General features: G+C 38.5%; 1 protein-coding gene across 2 annotated transcripts in view; it reads left to right on the plus strand.

The window, feature by feature from the left end:
* PHTF1 (putative homeodomain transcription factor 1) overlaps positions 1-24079 on the plus strand; it is a 73374-nt gene that overhangs the window by 32980 nt on the left and 16315 nt on the right. For both annotated transcript variants that reach the window (XM_010830782.1, XM_010830783.1), the window contains exons 6-13: positions 10608-10764; positions 11968-12102; positions 13349-13508; positions 17462-17635; positions 17735-17824; positions 19417-19638; positions 22680-22808; positions 23327-23599. In XM_010830782.1, coding sequence (XP_010829084.1) covers positions 10608-10764; positions 11968-12102; positions 13349-13508; positions 17462-17635; positions 17735-17824; positions 19417-19638; positions 22680-22808; positions 23327-23599 — 1340 coding nt within the window. The remainder of the gene's footprint in view (positions 1-10607; positions 10765-11967; positions 12103-13348; positions 13509-17461; positions 17636-17734; positions 17825-19416; positions 19639-22679; positions 22809-23326; positions 23600-24079) is intronic.

The following is a 24079-nucleotide window of genomic DNA, read 5'->3' on the forward strand; positions in this document are numbered from 1 at the left end:
TATAATAGGCTCCAGTTTCATCCACCTCATTAGAACTGATTCAAGTGTATTCTTTTTAATGGCTGGGTAATACTCCATTGTGTATATGTACCACAGCTTTCTTATCCATTCATCTGCTGATGGACATCCAGGTTGCTTCCATGTCCTGGCCATTATAAACAGTGCTGTGATGAACACTGGGGTACACGTGTCTCTTTCAATTCTGGTTTCCTCAGTGTGTATGCCCAGCAGTGGGATTGCTGGATCATAAGGCAGTTCTATTTCCAGTTTTTTAAGGAATCTCCACACTGTTCTCCATAGTGGCTGTACTAGTTTGCATTCCCACCAACAGTGTAAGAGGGTTCCCTTTTCTCCACACCCTCTCCAGCATTTATTGCTTGGAGACTTTTGGATCGCAGACATACTGACTGGCGTGAAATGGTACCTCATTGTGGTTTTGATTTGCATTTCTCTAATAATGAGTGATGTTGAACATCTTTTCATGTGTTTGTTAGCCATTTGTATGTCTTCTATGGAGAAATGTCTATTTAGAAATCTTTTGAAATGGAACCTATATCACATTTCGCTGCTTAAAACCCTTTAGTGACTTCTTATTGCTCTTAGAATAGAAGCCCAAACCTCCTCACCAGGGCCTCCAGTGCCCTACGTGGTTACTCCTCGGCTGAACTCTCGGATGCCATGTCTTAGCACTTTCTTCCTTGCTCACTGCAGGCAGAGGCCTTTTTCTTTTCCTCACCCAGGGCTTTTCTTTCTGATTGAAATAATTGTAAGGTTTTTCACATGACTGTCTTTTCTCTCATCTTTAAGATCTGCACTCAGATGTAGCTTTCATAAACTTGCCGTATCTGTACTTTCTAAATAGTCCTGCCACCCCTCAGTCACTGTCACAGGGGGGGACTATGTGTCACACATCACTACCTGATGTTTTCTCTCTTCTCACTATGTATAGGGACGCAGTGTATGCTCTTCACTGTACTCTGTTGCTTATCAGAAACACTTCCTGAAAGAGGGCAATGTAGATATAGTGATTCCTGAGCAGATAGATGTGAATTAGAAGAAAGAGTAGGTGAAAGGGGAAGGTTGGGTTAGGGTGATAGAATTTGGGGTGATTTTTATTTTCTTTTATATGCATCAGTTTTTTAAAATTGTCTTCAAAAATATAATTTAATTGCTGCATAATGTTCCATCATGTGGACACACCATCATTTCATACTATTAAGTTGACCAAAAAGCTTTCTTGGGTTTTCTGTTAAGATGTTATGGAAAACTTTAACAGACTTTTTGGCCAACCCAATATTTTAAAGTCTGTATGAGTCTATCATAAGGATTTACCATAAACACTTTTTATAACTATTTAATATTCCATTATATAAAAGTACCATAATTCACATAAGCTTTCTCATTTAGTGAACATTTAGGTTGTTTTTAGTATTTCCCTATTAATTAATGCCATCATGAACAAAATTTTTCATATATTATATATTTGGAGTTTATTCTCTGAACTAAAATTAACAGATCAAAGACCTTAAAGATATTAAGGTTTTTAGTGCATATAGTGAAACTGCTGGTGACAGTTCTTTTGGAAAGTAGTAGATTGTGTTTTACCACAATCTTATCAGCATTATCATAATTTAAAAAATGTTACCTAATTTGACATACAAAAGTTAGTATTTTGCTTGTTTAATTTGCATTTCTTTGGTTACTTATAAGGATGAAGCTAAATATTTTCCCACATGTTTGTTATTAAAGAATTTCCTTTCTTGTTGAGATAAATTATATATATTAAATTTTCACATATGCTGTGGTCCATTCTGGACCATATATTCTGTACCATCAATTTGCCTGGTTATTTTCATATCAGTGCCATATTTCTTTAATTACTGTAGCTATTTAATATATAGTAACATTGAGCAGGACAAGTATTCCTCGATTACTCTGTTTTTTCCAACATTTTCTCTTAGGTATTCTTACTTGCTTACTTTTTGCAAAATAATTTAGAATATTTTATCATGATCAAAGACCAAAAAAAATTGAAATTTGGACTGGAACTCCCCATACCCCACTCCAAAATATAGATATATATTTGGAGGGAATAGAGAGAAAATTGGTATTTTTCTCCTTTTAGTCAAGTCTTCTATTATATCTTTTTGTAAAGCTTTGTAGGAATTTATTTTTTTCTTACAAAACTTGCTTAGATCTTGTTAAGCTCATTTTTTTTTTCCATATGGTAGAATACACATAAAATTTACCATCTAACATTTTTAAGTATACAGTTCAGTGATACTAAGTCTATTCACATTACTAGTCTGCTATTACCACCATCCATCTCTAGAGCTTTTTTCATTTTTCCAAATTGAAACTCTGTACTCTTAAATCAATAACTCTCCACTTCCTCCTATCCCCAGCGCCAGACAACTACCATTCTGCTTTCTGACTGTATGAATTTGACTCCTCTAGCTATCTCACATAAATAGAATCATACTGTATATCACTTAGCATAATGTCTTCAGGATTTATCCATTTGTAGCCTGTGCCAATATTTCTTTCCTTTCTGAGGGTGAATAGTAACTGACTGTGTGTATAGACCACACTTTGTTTATGTATGTCATCCATCAGAGGATGCTTGAAAGTAAAAGTTGCTCAGTCGTGTCCAACACTTTGCAACCCCATGAACTATACAGTCCATGAATTCTGGAGTGGATAGCCTTTCCCTTCTCCAGGGGAACTTCCCAACCCAGGGATCGAACCCAGGTCTCCTGCATTGCAGGGGGATTCTTTACCAGCTGAGCCACAAGGGAAGCCCAAAACTACTGGAATGGGTAGCCTATCCCTTCTCCAGGGGATCTTCCTGACCCAGGAATCGAACCAGGGTCTCCTGCATTGCAGGCAGATTCTTTACCAACTGAGCTATCAGGGAAGTTCCATATTAAAGGAAAATAGTTTGCCTTTATTTTTGTTGTTGCTGCTTTAGGTATGAGGCTTTTTATTTGCTTATGTATTTTTACTAGTATTTGCTCTTATATTTGCAAGATTTTAGTTTGTATTAAAATTGTTATAACCAGCCGTTTTCTAAACTCTCATTTTTTCTAACAGTTTTTCAGTGCTTCTCTAGGATTTTCTAATTATACAGCCGAATTGTTAGTGTAATGAAAAGTTGGTCTTTTACCATACATTTGATTTCATAGAATTAGTCTACATATTTAGAGCAGTGTTAACAGGAAGAGTGGTCACCCTGTTTTGTTTCTGTTCAGAATGTCTTCATTAATATGATGCATGTTGATTTTGCTTATATGTTCTTTAGTATATGTGCTGTCAAAGTGAGTACTACTTATATATTCTTTTTTTTGTTGTTGGTTGCATGTTAACATATTTTTACATTCCTAGTATTTTAGTAAAGATTGACATTTAAGATTAATACAAATCAGGAACAGATGTTTAATTTTACGGAATGTGTTTTCAGTTCTAGAATTGGACCAGACTTCACATGTTAAAGGCACAGTCCTTCCCAAGATACCAGCCTTACTTTGGGGATCCCTAGGGCTATCCTTGGAGAAGGCAATGGCACCCCACTCCAGTACTCTTGCCTGGAAAATCCCATGGACGGAGGAGCCTGGTAGGCTGTAGACCATGGGGTCGCGAAGAGTCGGACACGACAGAGCGACTTTACTTTCACTTTTCCCTTTCATACATTGGAGAAGGCAGTGGCAACCCACTCCAGTGTTCTTGCCTGGAGAATCCCAGGGACGGGGGAGCCTGGTGGGCCGCCGTCTATGGGGTCACACAGAGTGGGACACGACTGATGTGACTTAGCAGCAGCAGGGCTATCCTTACTCTGATCAGCCTTTCAGGGTCCCCCACTCATTCCCTCAGGTTTGATAATTCACCAGAATAACTCAAAGCATTCAGGAAAGTGCTGTATTTACAGTTTTATTATAGCAGAAGGATACAAATTAGGAGAGACGTACAGGGCAAAGTCTGGGCGGGCTCCAATCAGGAAGTTTTTGTCATCTTTAGGGATGTGTTACCTTCTATCCCTGATGGATAGCAATATGCACAAGGTATGACCAACCAGAGAAACTCACCCAAGCTTTGGAATTCAGAGTTTTCATTGAGGGTTTATTATGTAGGCCTGGTTGATTGAGTCACTGGCCATGGAGTTAAACTCAGTCTTTAGCTCCTGTTCCCTCCCCAGAGATCAGGGTGATATAATGTAGTTCACAGCCCCAGCCCTCTAATTACATAGTTGGTATTTCTGGTATGGCTACTCCTATTCTTAGTCATTTTATTGGCATATATTACCTGGTGTGGTCCAAGGGACCCACCATGAAAACAAAGATACTTTCCAACACTTGGGAAATTCCAAGAGTTACCTCCCAGGAATCAGGGACAAAGGCCTTTTACACAATTGGTAATTGAGATGACATGTATGCACATGATCAAAACTACATCCTATTAAAATATTAAATTTCATAGATTCTGTCTCAGTCAGCAATTCCTTAAGTGCCTAACATGTCTGTGCCAAGTACACTTTTAGGCTCTGAGAAAGATTTCCTACTCTCCTTCTAGCATAAACCCTATGTGGTCTTGGTGAATTATTCTCTTGCTATATTATCAAATTTACATTGAAGTATTTTAATCATTCATTCAACAAATAATTGCGTGTATACTCTGCGCCAGATACTGTCTTGGTATGGCAGTGAACAAAATAGACAAATATCCTTGCCGTCATGGTACTTAACATTTTAGAGGTAAATTTGTATCCATATTCACAAGTCTGCAAGGTTTGTAGTTTATTGTTTTCTTGCTGATGTTGTGTTTGTTGGGTATCAGTTTGTTGTTCAGTTCCTCAGTCATGTCTGACTCTTTGCAACCCCATGGACTGCAGCATACCAGGCTTCCCTGTCCTTGACTGTCTCCTAGAATTTGCTCAAACTCACATCACTGAGTCAATAATGCCATTCAACCATCTCCTCGTCTGCCTCCCCTTTCTGTTGCCCTCAGTCTTTCCTAGCATCAGGGTCTTCAGCAGCAAATAGTCTCTTCACATCATATGGCCAAAATATTGGAGCTTCAGCTTCAGCATCAGTCCTTCTAATGAATATTCAGGACTGATTTCCTTTAGGATGACTGCTTTGATCTCCTTACTGTCCACGGGACTCTCAAGAGTCTTCTCCAACATCACAGTTCAAAAGCATCAGTTCTTCAGCGCTCAGCCTTCTTTATGGTCCAACTCTCACATCTTACATGAATACTGGAAAAACCAGATCTTTGACTAGATGGACCTTTGTCTGCAAAGTGAGTGATGTCTCTGCTTTTTAATATGCTATCTAGGTTTGTCATAGCTTTTCTTCCAAGGAGCAAGTATCTTTTAATTTCATGGCAGCAGTCACCATCACAATGATTTTGGGGCCCAAGAAAATAGTCTGTCACTGTTTCCATCTTTTCCCCATCTATTTGCTGTGAAGTGATGGGACCAGATGCCATGATCTTAATTTTTTGAATGTTAAGTTTTAAGCCAGCTTTTTCAGTCTTCTCTTTTACCTTCATCAAGAGGTTCTTTAATTCCTCTTCGCTTTCTGCCATTAGGGTGGTGTCATCTGCATATCTGAGGTTATTGATATTTCTTCCAGCAATCTTGATTCCAGCTTGTGTTTCATCCAGCCTGGCATTTCACATGATGTACTCTGCATATAAGTTAAATAATCAGGGTGACAATTTGCAGCCTTGATGTACTCCTTTCCCAATTTTGGACCAGTTTTGTTGTTCCATGTTTGGTTCTAATGGTTGCTTCTTGGTCTACATACACGTTTCTCAGGAGGCAGATCAGGTGGTCTGGTATTCCCAGCTCTTGAAGAATTTTCCAGAGTTTGTTGTGATCCACACAGTCAAAGGCTTTAATGTCAGTGAAGCAAAAAGTTTTTCTGGAATTCTCTTGCTTTAACTATGATCTAGTGGATGTTGGCAATTTAATCTCTGGTTCCTCCACTTTTTCTTAATCCAGTTTGTACATCTGAAAATTGCCGATTCACGTACTATTGAAGCCTGACTTGAAGGATTTTGAGTATTTCCTTGCTAGCCTGTGAAATGAGTGCAATTGTGTGATAGTTTGAATATTCTTTGGCATTGCCCTTCTTTGGGATTGGAATGAAAAGTGACCTCTTCCAGTCCTGTGGCCACTGCTGAGTTTTTCAAATTTGCTGGCATATTGAGTACAGCACTTTCACAGCATCATCTTTTAGGATTTGAAATAGCTCAGCTGGAATTCCATCACCTCCACTAGTTTTGTTTATAGTAATGCTGCCTAAGGTCCATTTGACTCACACTCCAGGATGTCTGGCTCTAGGTAAGTAACATACCATCATAGTTATCTGGGTCATTAAGACCTTTTTTGTACAGTTTTTCTATGTATTCTTGCCACCTCTTTTTTAATATCTCCTGCTTCTGTTAGATCCATACTGTTTCTATCCTTTATTGTGCCCATCTTTGCATGAAATGTTCCCTTGTTATCTCTAATTTTCTTGAGATATCTAGTATTTCCCATTCTATTGTTTTCCTCTATTTCTTTGCACTGTTCACTTAAGAAGGCTTTCTTATCTTTTGTTGATATTCTTTGCAACTCTACATTCAGATGGGTGTATCTTTCCTTTTCTCCTTTACCTTTAGCTTCTCTTCTAAGCTATTTGTAAGGCCTCCTCTGACAACCGTTTTGCCTTTTTGCATTTCTTTTTCTTGGGGATGTTTTGGTCACCGCCTCCTGTACAATGTTGTGAACCTCCATCCATAGTTCTTCACGGACTTTATCAGATCCTATCCTTTGAATTTGTTTGTCACTTCCATTCTATAATCAGAAAGGATTTGATTTAGGTCATACCTGAATGGCCTAGTGGTTTTTCCCTACTTTCTTCAATTTAAGTCTGAATTTGGCAATAAAGAGCTCATGATCTGAGCCACAGTCAGCTCTAGGTCTTCTTTTTACTGACTGTATATAGCTTCTCAATTTTCAACTGCAAATAATATAATCAATCTGATTTTGCTACTGACCATCTGGTGATGTCCATGTGTAGAATCTTCTCTTGTGTTGTTGGAAGAGGGTGTTTGCTGTGACCAGTGCATTCTCTTGGCAAAACTATTAGCCTCTGCCCTGTTTCATTTTGTACTCCAAGGCCAGACTTGCCTGTTACTCCAGGTATCTCTTGACTTCCTACTTATTTGCATTCCAATCCCTTATGATGAAAAGGACATCTGTTTTTGCTGTTAGTTCTAGAAGGTCTTGTAGATCTTTGTGGAACCATTCTTCTTCTTCGGCATTAGTGATTGGGGCATAGACTTAGATTACTGTGATGTTGAATGGTTTGCCTTGAAAATGAACCAAGGTGATTCTGTCGTTTGTGAGATAGTATCCAAGTACTGCATTTTGAACTCTTTTGTTGACTATAAGGCCACTCTATTCCTCTAAGGATTTCTTGCCCACAATAGTAGATATAATGGTCATTGGAATTAAATTTGCCCATTCCTGTCCATTTTAGTTCACTGATTCCTAAAATGTCGATTTTCACACTGTTTTTTGAATGTATAATAATTAGAATTTATTTAAAGTGTACAATGCAATGCAACTGACATATATATATATATATATATATATATATCTGTGAAAATATAATCAAGGTATATAATAAATCAAGGTAATGAGCAAATCCACCCTTCCCCAAAGTTTTCATTTGCCCATTTATAATTCATCCCTCTCCTCTGTCTCCTTTGTTCTCTCTTAGAAATCACTTATCAGCTTTCTACTAATACAGATTAGTTTGCACTTTCTAGAATTTTATATAAGTAGAGTAGAATTTGTGCTCTTTTTTTGATTGACTTAGTAGGAAAATTATTTTGAAATTCACTCTTGTTGTTGTATGCATCAGTACTTGATTCCCGTTGCTGGGTAGCATTCCATTTTATGAATGGGACATTGTTTATATTTTCACCTGTTGATGGATATTTGAATTTTTTTCAATATGGGACTATTACAAATATAACTGCTATGAATATTCAGATACAAATGTTTGTGTGCACATACGCTTTCATTTCTCTTGGCTAATACCTAAGAGAGTAATGACCTGATCTAAAGGCACTCCCAACATTCCATGTCTTTCCTTACTCCCAAGTAATGACCCTGGGCACTTTGCCTGTTGTATAAAAACCTTGCAGTTTTCTAGGTTCATTTAATTCCCCTACCCATTACAAATAGATGGGGACACAGTGTCAGACTTTATTTTTGGGGGGCTCCAAAATCACTGCAGATGGTGATTGCAGCCATGAAATTAAAAGACACTTACTCCTTGGAAGGAAAGTTATGACCAACCTAGACAGCATATTCAAAAGCAGAGACATTACTTTGCCAACAAAGGTCTGTCTAGTCAAGGCTAAGGTTTTTCCAGTGATCATGTATGGATGTGAGAGTTGGACTGTGAAGAAGGCTGAGTGCCGAAGAATTGATGCTTTTGAACTGTGGTGTTGGAGAAGACTCTTGAGAGTCCCTTGGACTGCAAGGAGATCCAACCAGTCCATTCTAAAGGACATCAGCCCTGGGAGTTCTTTGGAAGGACTGATGCTAAAGCTGAAACTGCAATACTTTGCGAAGTCTTCGCATGCAATACATGTGAAGAGTTGACTCATTGGAAAAGACTCTGATGCTGGGAGGGATTGGGGGCAGGAGGAGAAGGGGACGACAGAGGATGAGATGGCTGGATGGCATCACTGACTTGATGGACATGAGTTTGCGTGAACTCCAGGAGTTGTTGATGGACAGGGAGGCCTGGCGTGCTGCAATTCATGGGGTTGCAAAGAGTCAGACACGACTGAGTGACTAAACTGAACTGAACTGAACCCTTTGCAATACAGTTGCCATATGCATTATAAGTTCATATATTATAAACCCCACAAGATAACAATTTTTGTTTTAAATCAGCCAATACATTTTAAGTAGAGTAAAATGACAAATTGTGTTTAATTTTACCAAGGTATTTACCATTTGCAATACTCTTCATTCCTTCTTGAGGATCCACATTTTAAGGATTAGAAGTAATGCAGGCCTTTGGTGAGAAATCCTTAGTTTTTTAATCTGAAATATTTTTGTTTTACTGTTGCTTAAAGGTTATTTTGTCCGAGCAGAGAGTGGAGGGTGGTACATGTATTGCTGCTGTTATTTTCCAGCACTGCTGCGATGTCTCAGTGTCTTCAGCCCCTTACTCCTTCGATGTTCACTCTTGCCATCTCCTGTTTGACTATTTCCAATTTACCTTGATTTATGGACATAACATTCTAGGTTCCTATGCAATATTGGTCTTTAAAGCATTGATCTTTACTTTCACCACCTGACACTTCCACCACTGGGCGTCATTTCTGCTCTGGCTCAGCCTCTTCATTCCTTCTGGAGCTATTTCTCTCTTCTTTTCCATTGGCATATTGGACACCTACTGACCTGGAAGGTTCATCTTTCAGTATCATATATTTTTGCCTTTTCATACTGTTGATGGGGTTTTCAAGGCAAGAATGCTCTTCAGGGTATTGCTGCTGCTGCTGCTGCTGCTGCTAAGTCACTTCAGTTGTGTCTGACTCTGTGCGACCCCTTAGACGGCAGCCCACCAGGCTCCACCATCCTTGGGATTCTCCAGGCAAGAACACTGGAGTGGGTTGCCATTTCCTTCTCCAATGCATGAAAGTGGAAAGTGAAAGTGAAGTCGCTCAGTAGTGTCTGACTCTTCACGACCCCATGGACTGCAGCCCACCAGGCTCCTCCGTCCATGGGATTTTCCAGGCAAGAGTACTGGAGTGGGGTGCCATCGCCTTCTCTGCTTCAGGGTATTAGGGAATGAAATTAATTTTTCTCCACATAGAAAAGTTCGTATAGCACAAGAATCATCTTTGTGAGCAAGTCTGAAAGAACTAATCTGTAAACTTGTATCTGGAAGTTTTGGGAGATAATTTGTAATATTTTTCTGTTTCTTTCATTTTTTATATCTTTGGACATTTCGCACATGCAGAGAGGCAATGTAGCATAGCAGTTAACAGTAAGGACTCTAGGAATTCCCTGTCGGTCTAGTGGTTAGGGCTCCATGCTTCCACTGCAGGGGCCTGGGTTCTATCACTGGTCTGGAAACTAAGATCTCACATGTCACACTGTGCAATCCCCACCCCGCCCCCCACCTCTCAAAAAAGACTCTGGAGCCTAGCTGCCTGGGTTCAAATCTTAAATCTACTAATCGCTACATATAACTCTGGGCCTTGGAAAATACTATTCCTCTGAGCAGAGCAACAGTACAAAGGATTATATGACAGCTAGTTGTTTTGTGGTGGAAATATCTAGAAATACCTAGACTATCGTCTTGCCAGAAAGGCATATCCTCTGGACACATCATTTTTCACTTGCTCTGTGATGCAGGGCTTCAGGTTTTCACCCAGCTAATGTGCAGGTGGATTGTATTGAAGGAAATTATGTGCTTTCACCTGTATCCTTTTTACATGATAGATTTTTGGAGAAATAATCTGTATGGTTATTAGAATTGATTTTAAAGACGAGCCCTAATGGTTTCCATTTTGCAACCTTTTCCTTTCAGTGATAGCACTCGCGTTATATTTTATGATGCCTATCGTGAATGTAAGTGAAGTCCTCGGACCCTTGTGCCTTATGTTACTCATGGGGACTGTCCACTGTCAGATTGTGTCTACTCAGATCACAAGGCCATCAGGGAACAATGGAAATCGGAGAAGAAGGTGAGATGAGAAGTTACACTTGTGGTTGTGTATTTTCTAGGAGAGGCATTGTAGAACAGAATCTTGAAGTAAAATAATAAAAAGCCTTCCTCTTTTGCATATATTTTTCATTATTTTTTTTGGCTAGAAGAAATTGAGTGCTTTACTTTTACTTTTCTCCCTGATGCTAAGAAACTTTGTCATAAACTTTTAACCGGGAGGGGGCCATTGAGTACAGTTGTTTAAAAGGATAATTTCTATACTGTATTATTCCTTACTAAAATTTTCCTTAAATGATGATTTTTGTAAAGCATTCTTCACAATTCAGTCTTAAAATTTGGTGAAAATTCACTATATACAAGGATCTTAGTATGTCTGATTAATGGTATTAATGTTCTTACCTTTTTTCAATAGTAAATAAAAAGAATTGATTTCTACATGTTCTAAACTTTTAATAAAGATTTAACTTTTCTACACATTGGATTCATGTCATGTCTTTACTGATCATGTGCTGTGTATGGGTTTTGGAACTGTTAAACGTTTTTAAAGTATATATGGTATTATCTTCCACAAGTCATCTTTCCTCAGAGTATTGATAGGTTTTTGTTCCCCCAAGGAGTTTAAGATTTTTTCATTTGGTGCAAAGAATTTCAACATATTTATACTTATTTTTGAATGTTACTTTCTAAACATGTTTTTTTTTTCTCCCCAGAAAAGAATACTCCTTGAAAATTCAGTTTAATTTATTTAATGTTTTCTAAAGAAATTAAATATTTTGCTGTGTCTCATTGGTATTTACAGGATATATCTTTTCACTGCGTAGGAAAGCCAAAAAAAAAAAAAAAATGATTGCTTGCTATTATTTCATGTTTCCCTGATTAAATGTGCCAAATGGGTAGATTTCTGACATCCATATTTAAAGAAATTGTTTTTTTTTTTTTTTTTTTAGTGTTTCCTGAAGACTATTGGTCATATAGAAGAAAATTTTCCTGCTAGTAATATTTTTGAATAGCAGTTCTATTTCTTTAATGAATGAACAAAATGATACCCTTTGGTATCTTTGGAATCTGTTTTTGCCCTTAAATCAGAAATGTTCATGCATAATGTATCCTCATTATGAGAAGTTCATTATACTTAATTTCAGGTGGTAAATGGTAGGGATATTCTAAGCAGAAATAGAAAAGGTCTTGAATAATCTGAAGTTGTTGAAATATTTTTTTGTAGAAAATTACGAAAAACTGTGAATGGTGATGGGAGCCGAGAGAATGGAAATAACTCCTCTGATAAAGCCAGAGGAGTGGAAACTTTGGAATCTGCACCCCTTAATGGTAGTTTTTGGAGGACTCTCTTTGGCAACAGGTGGGAAGTCTTATTAATACTTCCCAATTTTCACATTTTCACCAAATTAATACTTATTAACACTTCCAATAAAATGGAAGTTTTACGTGTTTTTGTGTTCACTTTAGTGTTTGCATAGTACATAACCTGATTAGGTTTTAGGACTATGCAGTGTGAGCATATTATCATAGTGGTGTGATTTTAAAAGTTCTAGAGTGGTTTTCTTACTCACAGTGTCACCAGTGTCTGCCGTATTACCCATGAGTCCAGTTACCTACCATAAAAGTGCCCTTCTGTTTGATCTTTAGTGGCTTTTTAGACCACAAGATTACAGAAATATAAATACTCTCAAAGATTAAATATTTTAAGCCATATTGGCAAATGTCTTGAGAGAAAGAAGAACTTTTAAGAGATGACGTATTTTTCAGTGTGAGAGCTGATTCCTCTTTAGATGTGGGATGCAGGGCAGGAGGCTGCTGTCAGTGGGCTGTAGGACAGAAAGGGAGATGAGTCTAAGACAACTTCGACCTCCTGCATGATTTTGTAGGTCATGACAGCGGTACTGTGACTCGAAGAAATACTTATTTTTGTCATATATTAATGTTTGTGACTCAAAAGTAAAGTGTTCTGCAGCTTCATTTTTGAAGACAAATTGTGTCCACCTATTTTTCTAAAGATAAGTTGAAGCATTTGAGTTCTTTAGCTGAACATTGTGCTGGGCACTGCACTTTCCTCTTCTCAGTGATTTACCGTCTTATTAGGAAAGTAAAACTAGCAGGTATGAGGCAGTCACAACAATGTAAAAATACCGTAAATGGTATCATGCTGACTAAAGGCCATGCAGTTCAGCAGATGGAATGACTATTCTGGGGTGACACAGTCGGCAGGAGTCACGGAAGAGCTGAGGGTTACTGGGCTTTGAAGGACGGAAGAGGGAAAGACATCCTGTGAAGTGTAACAAACAGGCAGTGTGAGGGAGGGGTTGGCTTTGTGTTTGAGAGGAAGACTGTGAACCTACTTCCTTGCAAAACCAAAAAGAACAGGATTCCTCTCAATCAACTGACCCAAGTCTTTGGAGACTAGAGAGAGAACTATATTCTGGCTTCCTACACCCTTAGGAAAGCTGGAGAGCCTGAAAAACACGATTTCTGAATCTTCTTGATTTCCAGATTAACATATTCTACTCCTCAGAAGAAAAGTGGTTTCATGAAAGATACTACTTTCAGAAAACTAATTATTAATCATTTTTTTTCCTTTAAAAAAATAGGATGAAAAGAGTTAAATTAATATGTAACAGAGGGACGGAAACTGACTATGATTCAGGTTGTCTGCATCCTATCATCAAGAAGAGACAGTGTCGACCAGAGATCAGAATGTGGCAAACAAGAGAGAAAGCAAAATTTTCCGATGGAGAAAAGGGCCGTAGGGTAAGATTTAGATGAGTATAAGTATTACCTGGTCCTTTTCTTGTGTAAAATTTTCTATTCTTAGACTCTGCTAAAAGCACACAATAGATTCTAATAGATTTGTGGCATTTGAAATGTAAAACCAAAGGACATGAAAAGGAGAACACCATGAAGAATAATATGAAGATTTTACCTTATTCTTCCAATTTCTAGGGCCAGAGCTTATTGTTATATCTGCCCCTGGTCCAGACTTAGGAGGAGGCTGGTAGATTCAATGAACAGATTGGTGTAGAGGCTTCCATGTCATCTTCCAGAGAGGCAGGAATAGTGTGTGTTAAGGTTTGGGAAAATATTTTTATGTTTAGATAGAGCTATTATTCTGCTTTATGTCTAAAAATAACTATACTTTTGTGTTATAGTCATGAAATATTTTCTATTTGTTAGACTGTGGCATTTATGAGTTATAAAAAGCTAATTTTTTTTGAGCCATTACTGCAATCAGGCACTATTCTAAGTGATTTACATGTAATAACTCACTTAATTCTTTCAACAGCTCTGTGAGATAGATGCTTTTATTTTTTTTTAATGTTTTAACTGAAGGATAATTGCTTTACAGAATTTTATGGTTTTTCTGTCATACATCAACAAGAATCAGCTATAGGTACATGCATGTCCCCTCCCTCCCAGACCTCCCTCCTCTCTCCCTCCCCCTCCCACCCCTACAGATTGTCACAGAGCCCTTGTTTGAGTTCCCCGAGTCATACAGCAAATTCCCATTGGCTATCTATTTTTACATATGGTATTGTAAATTTCTGTGTTACTCTCTCCATATATCTCCCCTTCTCCCTCCTTTCCTTCCCCCATGTCCATAGCTCTGTTCTCTATGTCTGTTTCTCCATTCCTGCCCTGAAAATAAATCACCAGTGCCATCTCTTTAGATTCCATATATGTGTGTCAGAATACGATATTTATATTTCTCTTCTTGACTTACTTCACTCTGTTTAATAGGGTCTAGGTTCGTCCACCTCATTAGAACGGATTCAAATGCATTCCTTTTTGTGGAAGGAACTCCTCAGGAAGGCTGAGTAGTATTCCATTGTGTATATGTACCACAGCTTCTTTATCCACGCGTCTGTTGATGGACATCTAGGTTGCTTGCATGTTCTAGCTATTGTAAATAGTGCTGCAGTGAACATTGGGGTACACGTGTCTTTTTCCAATTTTGATTTCCTCAGGGTATATGCCTAGAAGTGGGATTGCTGGGTCATATGGTGGTTTTATTCCTAGCTTTTTAAGGAATCTCCATACTGCCTGCCATAGTGGCTGTATACGTTTACATTCCCACCAGCAATGCAAGAGTGTTCCTTTTTCCCCACACCCTCTCCAGCATTTGTTGTTTATAGACTTTTTGATGATGGCCATCCTGACTGGTGGTATCTCATTGTGGTTTTGGTTTGCATTTCTCTAGTGTTCTTGCCTGGAGAATCCCAGGGATGGGGGAGCCTGGTGGGCTGCTGTCTATGGGGTTGCACAGAGTCAGACACGACTGAAGCGACTTAGCAGCAGCAGCAGTAGTAATGAGTGATGCTGAGCATCTTCTCATGTGCTTGTTAGCCATCTGTATATCTTCTTTGGAGAAATGTCTCTTCAGATGCCTTTCCCACTTTCTGATTGGGTTCTTTGCTTTTCTAGTATTGAGCTGTATATAAGCTGCTTGTATATTTTGGGAATTCTTTGTCAGTTGTTTCCTTTGCTATTATTTTCTCCCATTCTGAGGTTTGTCTTTTTACCTTGTTTGTAGTTTCCTTTGCTGTGCAAAATCTTTAAAGTTTAATTAGGTCCCACTTGTTTATTCTTGTTTTTATTTCCATTAATCTAGGAGGTGGGTTATAGAAGATCTTGCTTTGATTTATGTCATCGAGTGTTCTGCCTATGTTTTCCTCTAAGAGTTTAATAGTCTCTGGTCTTACATTTAGGTCTTGAATCCATTTTGAGTTTATCTTTGTGTATGGCTTTAGGTAGTGTTCTAATTTCATTCTTTTGCACATAGATGTTCAGATGTCTCACTTATTGAAGAGACTGTCTTTGCCCCGTTGTATATTCTTGCCTCCTTTGTCAAAAATAAGGTACCTGTAGATGTGTGGGTTTATCTCTGGGTTCTCTGTCTTGTTCTATTGGTCTATATTTCTGTTTCTGTGTCAGTACCATACTGTCTTGATGACTGTAGGTTTGTAGTATAGTCTGAAGTCAGGACGGTTGATTCCTCCAGCTCCATTCTTCTTTCTCAAGGCTTTGGCTACTCAGGGTCTTTTGTGTTTCCATATGAATTGTGAAATTTTTTGTTCTAGTTCTGTGAAAAATGCCATTAGTAATTTTGATAGGGGTCACATTGAATCTGTAGATTGCATTTGGTAGTATAGTCATTTTCACAATATTGATTCTTCCTACCCAGGAATGAGGAATATCTCTTCATCTGTTTATGTCGTCTTTGATTTCTTTAATTAGTGTCTTATAGTTTTCTGTATACAGGTCTTTTGTCTCTTTAGATAGGTTTATTCCTAGATATTTTATTCTTTTTGTTGCAGTGGTAAATGGTATTGATTCCTTAATTTCTCTTTTTATTTTTCATTGTTAGTGTATAGGAATGCAAGTGATTTCTGTGTATTGACTTTGTACCCTGCGACTTTGCTGAATTCACTGATTAGCTCTAATAATTTTCTTATAGTTTCTTTTGGGTTTTCTATGTATAATATCATGTCATCTGCAGACTGTGAGAGTTTTACTTCTTTTCTGATCTGGATTCCTTGTCTTTCTTTTTCTTCTATAATTGCCGTAGCTAGGACTTCTAAAACTATGTTGAATAATAGTGGTGAGAGTGGACATCCTTGTCTTGTTCCTGACCTTAGAGGGATTTATTTATTTATTGTCATCACCATTCCAATGAGGAACTTGAGGCCCAGAGAGATTTAATTACTTACCTAAAGTTACATTGATGAATGTGAAAGAGGAGAGTGAAAACGTTGGCTTAAAGTTCAACATTCAGAAAACTAAGATCATGGCATCTGGTCCTATCGCTTCATGGGAAATAGATGGAGAAACAGTGGAAACAGTGTCAGACTTTATTTTTTGGGGCTCCAAAATCACTGCAGATGGTGATTGCAGCCATGAAATTAAAAGACGCTTATTCCTTGGAAAGAAAGTTATGACCAATCTAGGTAGCATATTGAAAAGCGGAGACATTACTTTGCCTTCAAAGGTCCATCTAGTCAAGGCTACGGTTTTTCCAGTGGTCATGTATGGATGTGAGAGTTGGACTGTGAAGAAAGCTGAGTGCTGAAATTGATGCTTTTGAACTGTGGTGTTGGAGAAGACTCTTGAGAGTCCCTTGGACTGCAAGGAGATCCAACCGGTCCATTCTAAAGGAGATCAGTCCTGGGTGTTCTTTGGAAGGACTGATGCTGAAGCTGAAACTCCAGTACTTTGGCCACCTCATGTGAAGAGTTGACTCATTGGAAAAGACTCTGATGCTGGGAGGGATTGGGGACAGGAGGAAAGGGGGATGACAGAGAATGAGATGGTTGGATGGCATCACTGACTCAATGGACTTGAGTTTGAGTGAACTCCGGGAGTTGGTGATGGACAGGGAGGCCTGGCGTGCTGCAATTCATGGGGTTGCAAAGAGTCGGACACGACTGAGTGACTGAACTGAACTGAACTGAAAGTTACATAGCTAATAAATAGAAGAGCTGTGATTCAGACTTGACTTTGACTCAAGCCTGTGCTTCTAACCTCTACATTATTTAAATTATTTAGTTTCAAGAAAGCTTAATATTTTTCTTTATTAAGACCAACGAATATGTAGGTTTGTTCAGCTTTGACTTAGTTTACTTTTACTGCTTCTTAGTTTTTATGCACACAGCTTACTGGAGTCTTCTGGGCGGTCCCCTGTGAGGACATTGCTGCTCTCTTTGTAGGAGTCTTTTAGGCGTTTGGGTAATGGGATTTCAGATGATCTGTCAAGTGACGATGACGGTGAAGCCCAGACACAGATGATGATACTGCGGAGGAGTGTAGAAGGGGCCTCAAGTGACAACGGTTGTGAAATTAAGAGTAGAAAATCAATACTTTCAAGACACCTAAACACTCAGGTAATTTTTATTTTAGTTTATTAAAGTATAGGCATTAATTCCCAAGTAACAAAGTATTTAACATATTTTCCTGTCATTTGTGGTCTTGATTTTTTGCAGGTAAAAAAGACCACTTCCAAGTGGTGCTCTGTTGTGCGGGATTCAGATAGCCTGGCTGAATCAGAGTTTGAATCAGCAGCCTTCAGTCAGGTAATGTATCCTTTTTCAAGGCTTATTCTTGAATGTAATAAGTTTATCCATTCCTTTTTTTTTTTTTTTTGGATGCAGAGGAGGGGCTAGCAAACATACACATAACTTTAGGACAACCAATTGAAAAAAAAAAAAAAAGGAATGGGTAAAGGACTTCCCTGGTGTCTCAGATGGTAAAGAATTTGCCTGCAGTGCAGGAGACCTGGATTTGATCCCTGGGTCGGGAAAATCCCCTGGAGAAGGGAATGGCGACTCACGCATTCCAGTATTCTTGCCTGGAGAATTCCGTGGACAGAGCTGCTTGGTGGGCTACTGTCCATAGGGTCGCAGAGAGTCAGAAATGACTGACTAACACTTTCACTTTTTCCTCTGCCTCCAACTGTCTACCTATTTAGCAGCTTTTTTTTTTTTTAATCTATCAGCTTTTATATGACTAGTCACCCAAGAAAAAGAATGAGCTCTTTGTCTTTGATCTGATCATAAAAGTATCATAGATGATGCCCAGAAAGAGATTCCTGAATCCCTAGATGATGAGAGCCAGAATACTGGAGTGGGTAACCGTTTTCTTCTCCACGGGTCTTCCCAACCCAGAGATTAAACCCAGGTCTCCTGCATTGCACACAGATTCTTTACTGTCTGAGCCACCAGGGAAACCCACTTAATAATATTCACTTGGAATATGGAGTTTATTCTTAAGCATTGTTTCTGTGTAAATGGCATTGATGCTGAGGACAGATATTTGAGAAATGAGAAATGGGAGCAGTAAATCTGCTTATCATGAAAGCTAATGGACATATTGTACATTTTCTGTGTTGTGCTTAGTCGTTCAGTCTTGTCTGACTCTTTGGAACCCCATGGACTATACTGGCTCCGTGGGATTTCTCCATGCAAGAATACTGGAGTGAGTTGCCATGCCCTCCTCCAGGGGATCTTCCCAACCCAGGGATTGAACCCAGGTCTCCCACATTGCAGGTGGATTCTTTACCATCTGAGCCACCAGGGAAGCCCAGTGTACATTTGGAACATTATAATTCAGAGATCAGGGGAGGAGATGGTGGTAGCTTTTGTTTTGATCGGCAAGGTTGTTGGGTTGTGGAAAAACTTTCATATTTATGTTTATACTGCAGGAGAGCTGCAATGTCCATCCTTTCCCTCTGCTTGATTACCCTTTTCCCTGTTTGGCTGGGTTCCCAGATGTGATTGTGTCTATGGTCAAGCTCACAATATTTAGAGTAGAAGACACTTTGGGTGTGCAAGTAGGCTCAGCCACACCTACTCCCAGAGTCGGCCCTCAGGATGTGTTTGCAGGAGTCACTCCCACCCCAGGGCACCTCAGCTGAACAATCCCATGACTTGGCAATACTTCTCAGAAAGAGTCCTCTTTTATAGTCTGTTAAGAGTCATCAGAGTTCACGTTTAAATATGAAAGTGTATTATTGTTATGTGAAGTCTTGTCAACAAAGGCATGGCCATCAGTTTATGAGAGCATGCCAGTCATCACCGTAGGTGCCTTGTTTTCATTTTATTTCAGATATAGTTGTTTTTAAAAATGAATGAAATAATTTTTTTTGGTTTTTCTTTTTCCCTTAAAGGGCTCTAGGTCTGGCATGAGTGGTGGCTCTCGAAGCCTCAACATGTTGAGAAGAGACTCGGAGAGCACCCGCCATGACTCGGAGACAGAGGACATGTTATGGGATGACCTGCTTCATGGCCCTGAGTGCCGGTCATCTGTCACCAGCGACAGTGAGGGGGCACATGTGAGCTCCCTTCACTCAGGGACCAAACGGGACCCCAAAGAGGATGTTTTCCAGCAGGTCTGTAAAGGTGACGATAATAATAACTAATATTTACTGTGTACTTACCGTGTGCCAGGCACCGTATTATCTCTTTTAATTCTATAGTAACCCTATAAGGTGGACCCTTATTTTCCCTAATTTAGAGATGAAGAAATTGAGCGTAATTTGTAATTGAAGATGTTGGGCTCGGTACTCAGAAGAAAGCACTCTCTAATTCCCCTAACCTAACTGTTTGTTCCTAATACCTTTTCTTATTTTCCTTAGAATGATCCTTAATATTCATTTTATATGAGCAGGGTTGCAGTAACCTCATATTGTATTTTCAGATATATCATGGCATTTTATGTGAATTACTAGGAGATGGCATTGCTTTCTTCTCTAATAATGTATAAAGCAAGTGATGCTTTTAATTTCAGGTTCTCTTTTAGTATCATAAAATCAGATAGCCTGGAAATGGGGATTCTTAGTTTATTTCAACCTTCCAATCAATCTAGGAATTCATTCTTCAGAAATGTTTTTACTTTCTGTCATGTAGTAACAGTAGTTCCTACTTCTTAGAAATATTGTGATATATCTAATGAGATAATTTAAAGTGCTTAGCACAATCTTGGCAAAGAGTAAGCAGCCAGTACATGTTAGCTTGGTTAGTACTATTTTTGTCAGACGATTGGTTACTCTCTACTTAAATACTTGTAGAGCTGTGATGATTATTTCATGAGCTTGTCCCTCTGCTGGCTGGACTGAATGATTAAAAAATGGTTTTCATATCAGCCCTTCCTGTGTTTAATGCCAATGATCATGACTCTTCTTAGTTTTATTTTTTCTTTTCTTTTTTCCACAATGACTTAATAAATAGTGGATGTTGGATATTCATTTGTTTAGTTATTGAATTTTCTTGATTCTAAGATACCTTAGATTTAGGTTATACATTATAATGAAAAACATTCTGCTTCATTAAATGTATACAATTTTCATAAACTACCTGGAAACAACATATACTTTATCACTAAAGTTTTAAACTTTTCCCTCCAATTTTTCTATCAAAATTTGAATCTAAATATTCTTTTCATTCAGTCTGAAGATTCATCTAGATTACATTAGCGTTTGGTAGTTATGCATAGCATCATGATGATTTCCACCTTTGTACTTTTGGGATTTATGGTATAATTTTAAGGCATATATAAGAATAACTAGGTTAAGATGAAACTCACCATGTTAAGTGGAGTGCATCATCCCCCAGTTCTCCCACCTAACATGTTCTTCTTTTAGTCCCCATATTTCTAAATGCCACCACTAACCACCCAAGTCAGAATTCTTGGGGCCATTCTTGATGTCACCACTGCCCCCCCTCAGCGCCCCCACCTCTGCCATTCCCTGTATCTAATCTGTGGTCACGTTTTCTTGATTCTGCTGTATAATATCTGCATTTGCTCATCTGTGTCCACCCTGCTTAGTGGATGGCTCTCATCTGGATCCTTACAACAGCTTCTCTAGTCTTGTTCCCTTTTGCTTCATTTTCCACACTACAGCTGGAATGATGCTTCTAAAATACAAATCTGGGACTTCCTGGTGGTCCAGTGGTTAAGAATCTGCCTTACAATGCAAAGAACATGGGTTCAATCCCTGGTCAGGGAACTAAGATCCCCTATGCCTTGGGGCAGCTAAGCTTGTGCACCACAGGCTCTGGAGCCCACCACAACTACGGAGCCCGCGCACTGCAACTATGACCCACCTCAGCCAAATAATTAAATAGAATTAAAAAAATAAAATACTAAAATTGTTTTTTAAAAGTAAAGATCTGATGCCACTCCCCCTACAATGCTTTAATTGCTTTCTTTTTCCTTTTGGATTATTTGCTTCTGTTTATTTGCTCTGATATAGTCTCACATGGTTGAGTTGAGTCTCGCAACTCAATTGAACTTCTTCCAGTTTCCTCATGTACTTCTGGGTCTTTCCACAAACTGATTTATTTGCCTGAAACACACTTTTCTCCAGCACTCATTCCTTTGGGTCACCCCCTTTTGTCTTTCAGATCTTGACTCAGTTGATACTTCCTTAGGAAGTCTTTTTAATATGCTCCTAAAGCATTCTTCTCTTCCCTTATCACACTATGCAGTAGCTTTATTTAATCATGTCTTCTTTATAAGTCTGTAAACTCCTTGATGTCAAGAACCTTGTATCTTGTTCTCCATTATATCCATAGTTCCTGTTAATAGTAGCTGCTTAATAAATATTTTTTGGCTAAATCGGTTAATAGATCCATAAGTGCTATTCAGCATTATGCCAAGCATTGTTGTAGGAGAAGAAATATGCCATATGATATTTTTTTAAAAAAATAACATATGTATTAGTTTGGAGACAAGATGATTTTATGGAAAACAAGTAGAGGGCACTATAAAAGCAGCAGCATATAATTAGATGCAAATTTATCTGCGATAGACTGTACAGGCTTTTGATCGATTCAGAGAAGGGCAATATGAGAGAGACTTGTGGCCTTGAGAGAGCACATGTTGAGAAAATGGACTTGAGTTGGGACTTGAAGAACAAGGCATGACATGACAGAGGAAAGTGCTGGGCTGTTTTCATAGTGACCTTCTGTGCTTTTCCATGTCCTGATTAGACCAGAGAAAGGCTGACCTCCTTACCATTCCAGTGTTATCTAAGGCCTGTTAGCGCCTCTCCTACCTAACTTCCTCCTACCCCTGGTCTAGTCATGGTGCTATGGAAATACTTTCCTCCTTAATATCCCATGAATACGCCAAGCTTATCCTCACTTCCATATGCTTAGAGGGGGAAGCAACTTCGGAGATCATGGAATCCTACTTCCCATTATCATAGAAGACATACAACCTCTCTTCGGGTAAGAAATTGGCTTAGTGAAGAGAAAGGACCAGGAGCCAGCATCGTGGAGGTGGTAATTGGAGTGATGGGCTTTGTGAGGGAGAGAACAGAATGACAAGGCAGAGCACTGGCGAATGTGGCCTGGGAACCGGACAAAGGGAAGAAATTCCAAAGGAGGAAAGAATGAGTGGATGGAAATATTTATTTTTTCTTCTCAGAACCATTTATTCTGGCTTCAGAACTCAAGTCCTGCCTCGGATCGAGTTAGTGCAATAATCTGGGAAGGGAATGAGTGCAAAAAGATGGATATGTCTGTGTTGGAAATAAGTGGCATCATCATGAGCAGGGTAAGGTTTAATAAGTTTTCAGAATTTTCAAAAGATCTGTTTTATAATCAGCAGCTGTTTCATTGCAGAAGGAAATGGCAACCCACTCCAGTATTCTTGCCTGGGAAATCCCATGGACAGAGGATCCTGGTGGACTGCAGTCCGTGGGATCACAAAGAGTCGGGCACAACTGAACACACAGGCACACACAGCTATTTCAGATTGTATTTAATGATCAAAACATTGACTCTGTTTTTAAGACACAAGTATGTGTACCTTAAATTTTGTAGCCAGTTTTCACTTGGTAGTGTGTTTTTAAATTTGTTACAAAGGTCTCTGTGAGCCTGATCAATTATTCAGGTAGACTTTACAAATATTTCTTATTTAATCCTAAAAGTCATAAATCTGTACGTCATTTTTATTTGTATTTCTTTTAGAACAGATTTAGTTTATAATAATCTAAATAGTATTTGACAAATACTGCTTCACAACTCCATAAAGCTGTGCAATAATGATAGCTGTTTTAAATTAATTTCCAGGTTAATGCATATCAGCAAGGAGTAGGTTATCAGATGCTGGGAAATGTCGTCACCATTGGATTAGCATTTTTCCCTTTTTTACACCGACTGTTCCGTGAGAAGAACCTTGACCAGCTAAAGTCCATCTCAGCTGAGGAGATCTTGACTCTCTTTTGTGGGGCACCACCTGTTACACCTATTATTATTTTGTCTATAATTAACTTTTTTGAGCGACTGTGTCTTACCTGGATGTTTTTTTTCATGATGTGTGTGGCAGAGAGAACATATAAACAGGTCAGTAGAAAATTGAGTAAAATTTCTCACCTCGTTTTTTGTATTTGATAGTATGTTGAGTTGCTTTTGTTGTCTTGATTTGTTCTCTCTCCAGAAGCTAACATGGGCAGTGGAGGCTTGATAAGTGGACTTTTGGTATTTGTGGGTTCAACACTTCTGATATTGATTATTTACAAATGACATGCTGTAATCTGAAATTTTACTGAGCCTATATGTAGGAGTGGCTGAGCCTAACTGATTGCTTGCACCTGCTCCTTGATGTGCCTTGATGTGTTTTATATATGTAGAGTGTGTAGTAATTCCAAAGTGAAAATGTTTCTGAAAAATGGCCAATATCCAATAAACAAATAAATTTATTGAAATTGGATAAGAGTTTGGTATTGAGGGCTTATTATATTGGCGGTATGTGCAAAAAAAATACAGTTTTTGAATGGAAATGTAATTTGGGAGTAAGCTAGAATTTTGTATAAATATTTGAAT

Source organism: Bison bison, unplaced genomic scaffold (genome assembly GCF_000754665.1).
Source record: "Bison bison bison isolate TAMUID 2011002044 unplaced genomic scaffold, Bison_UMD1.0 scf7180017864519, whole genome shotgun sequence".
NCBI classification, from domain to species: domain Eukaryota; kingdom Metazoa; phylum Chordata; class Mammalia; order Artiodactyla; family Bovidae; genus Bison; species Bison bison.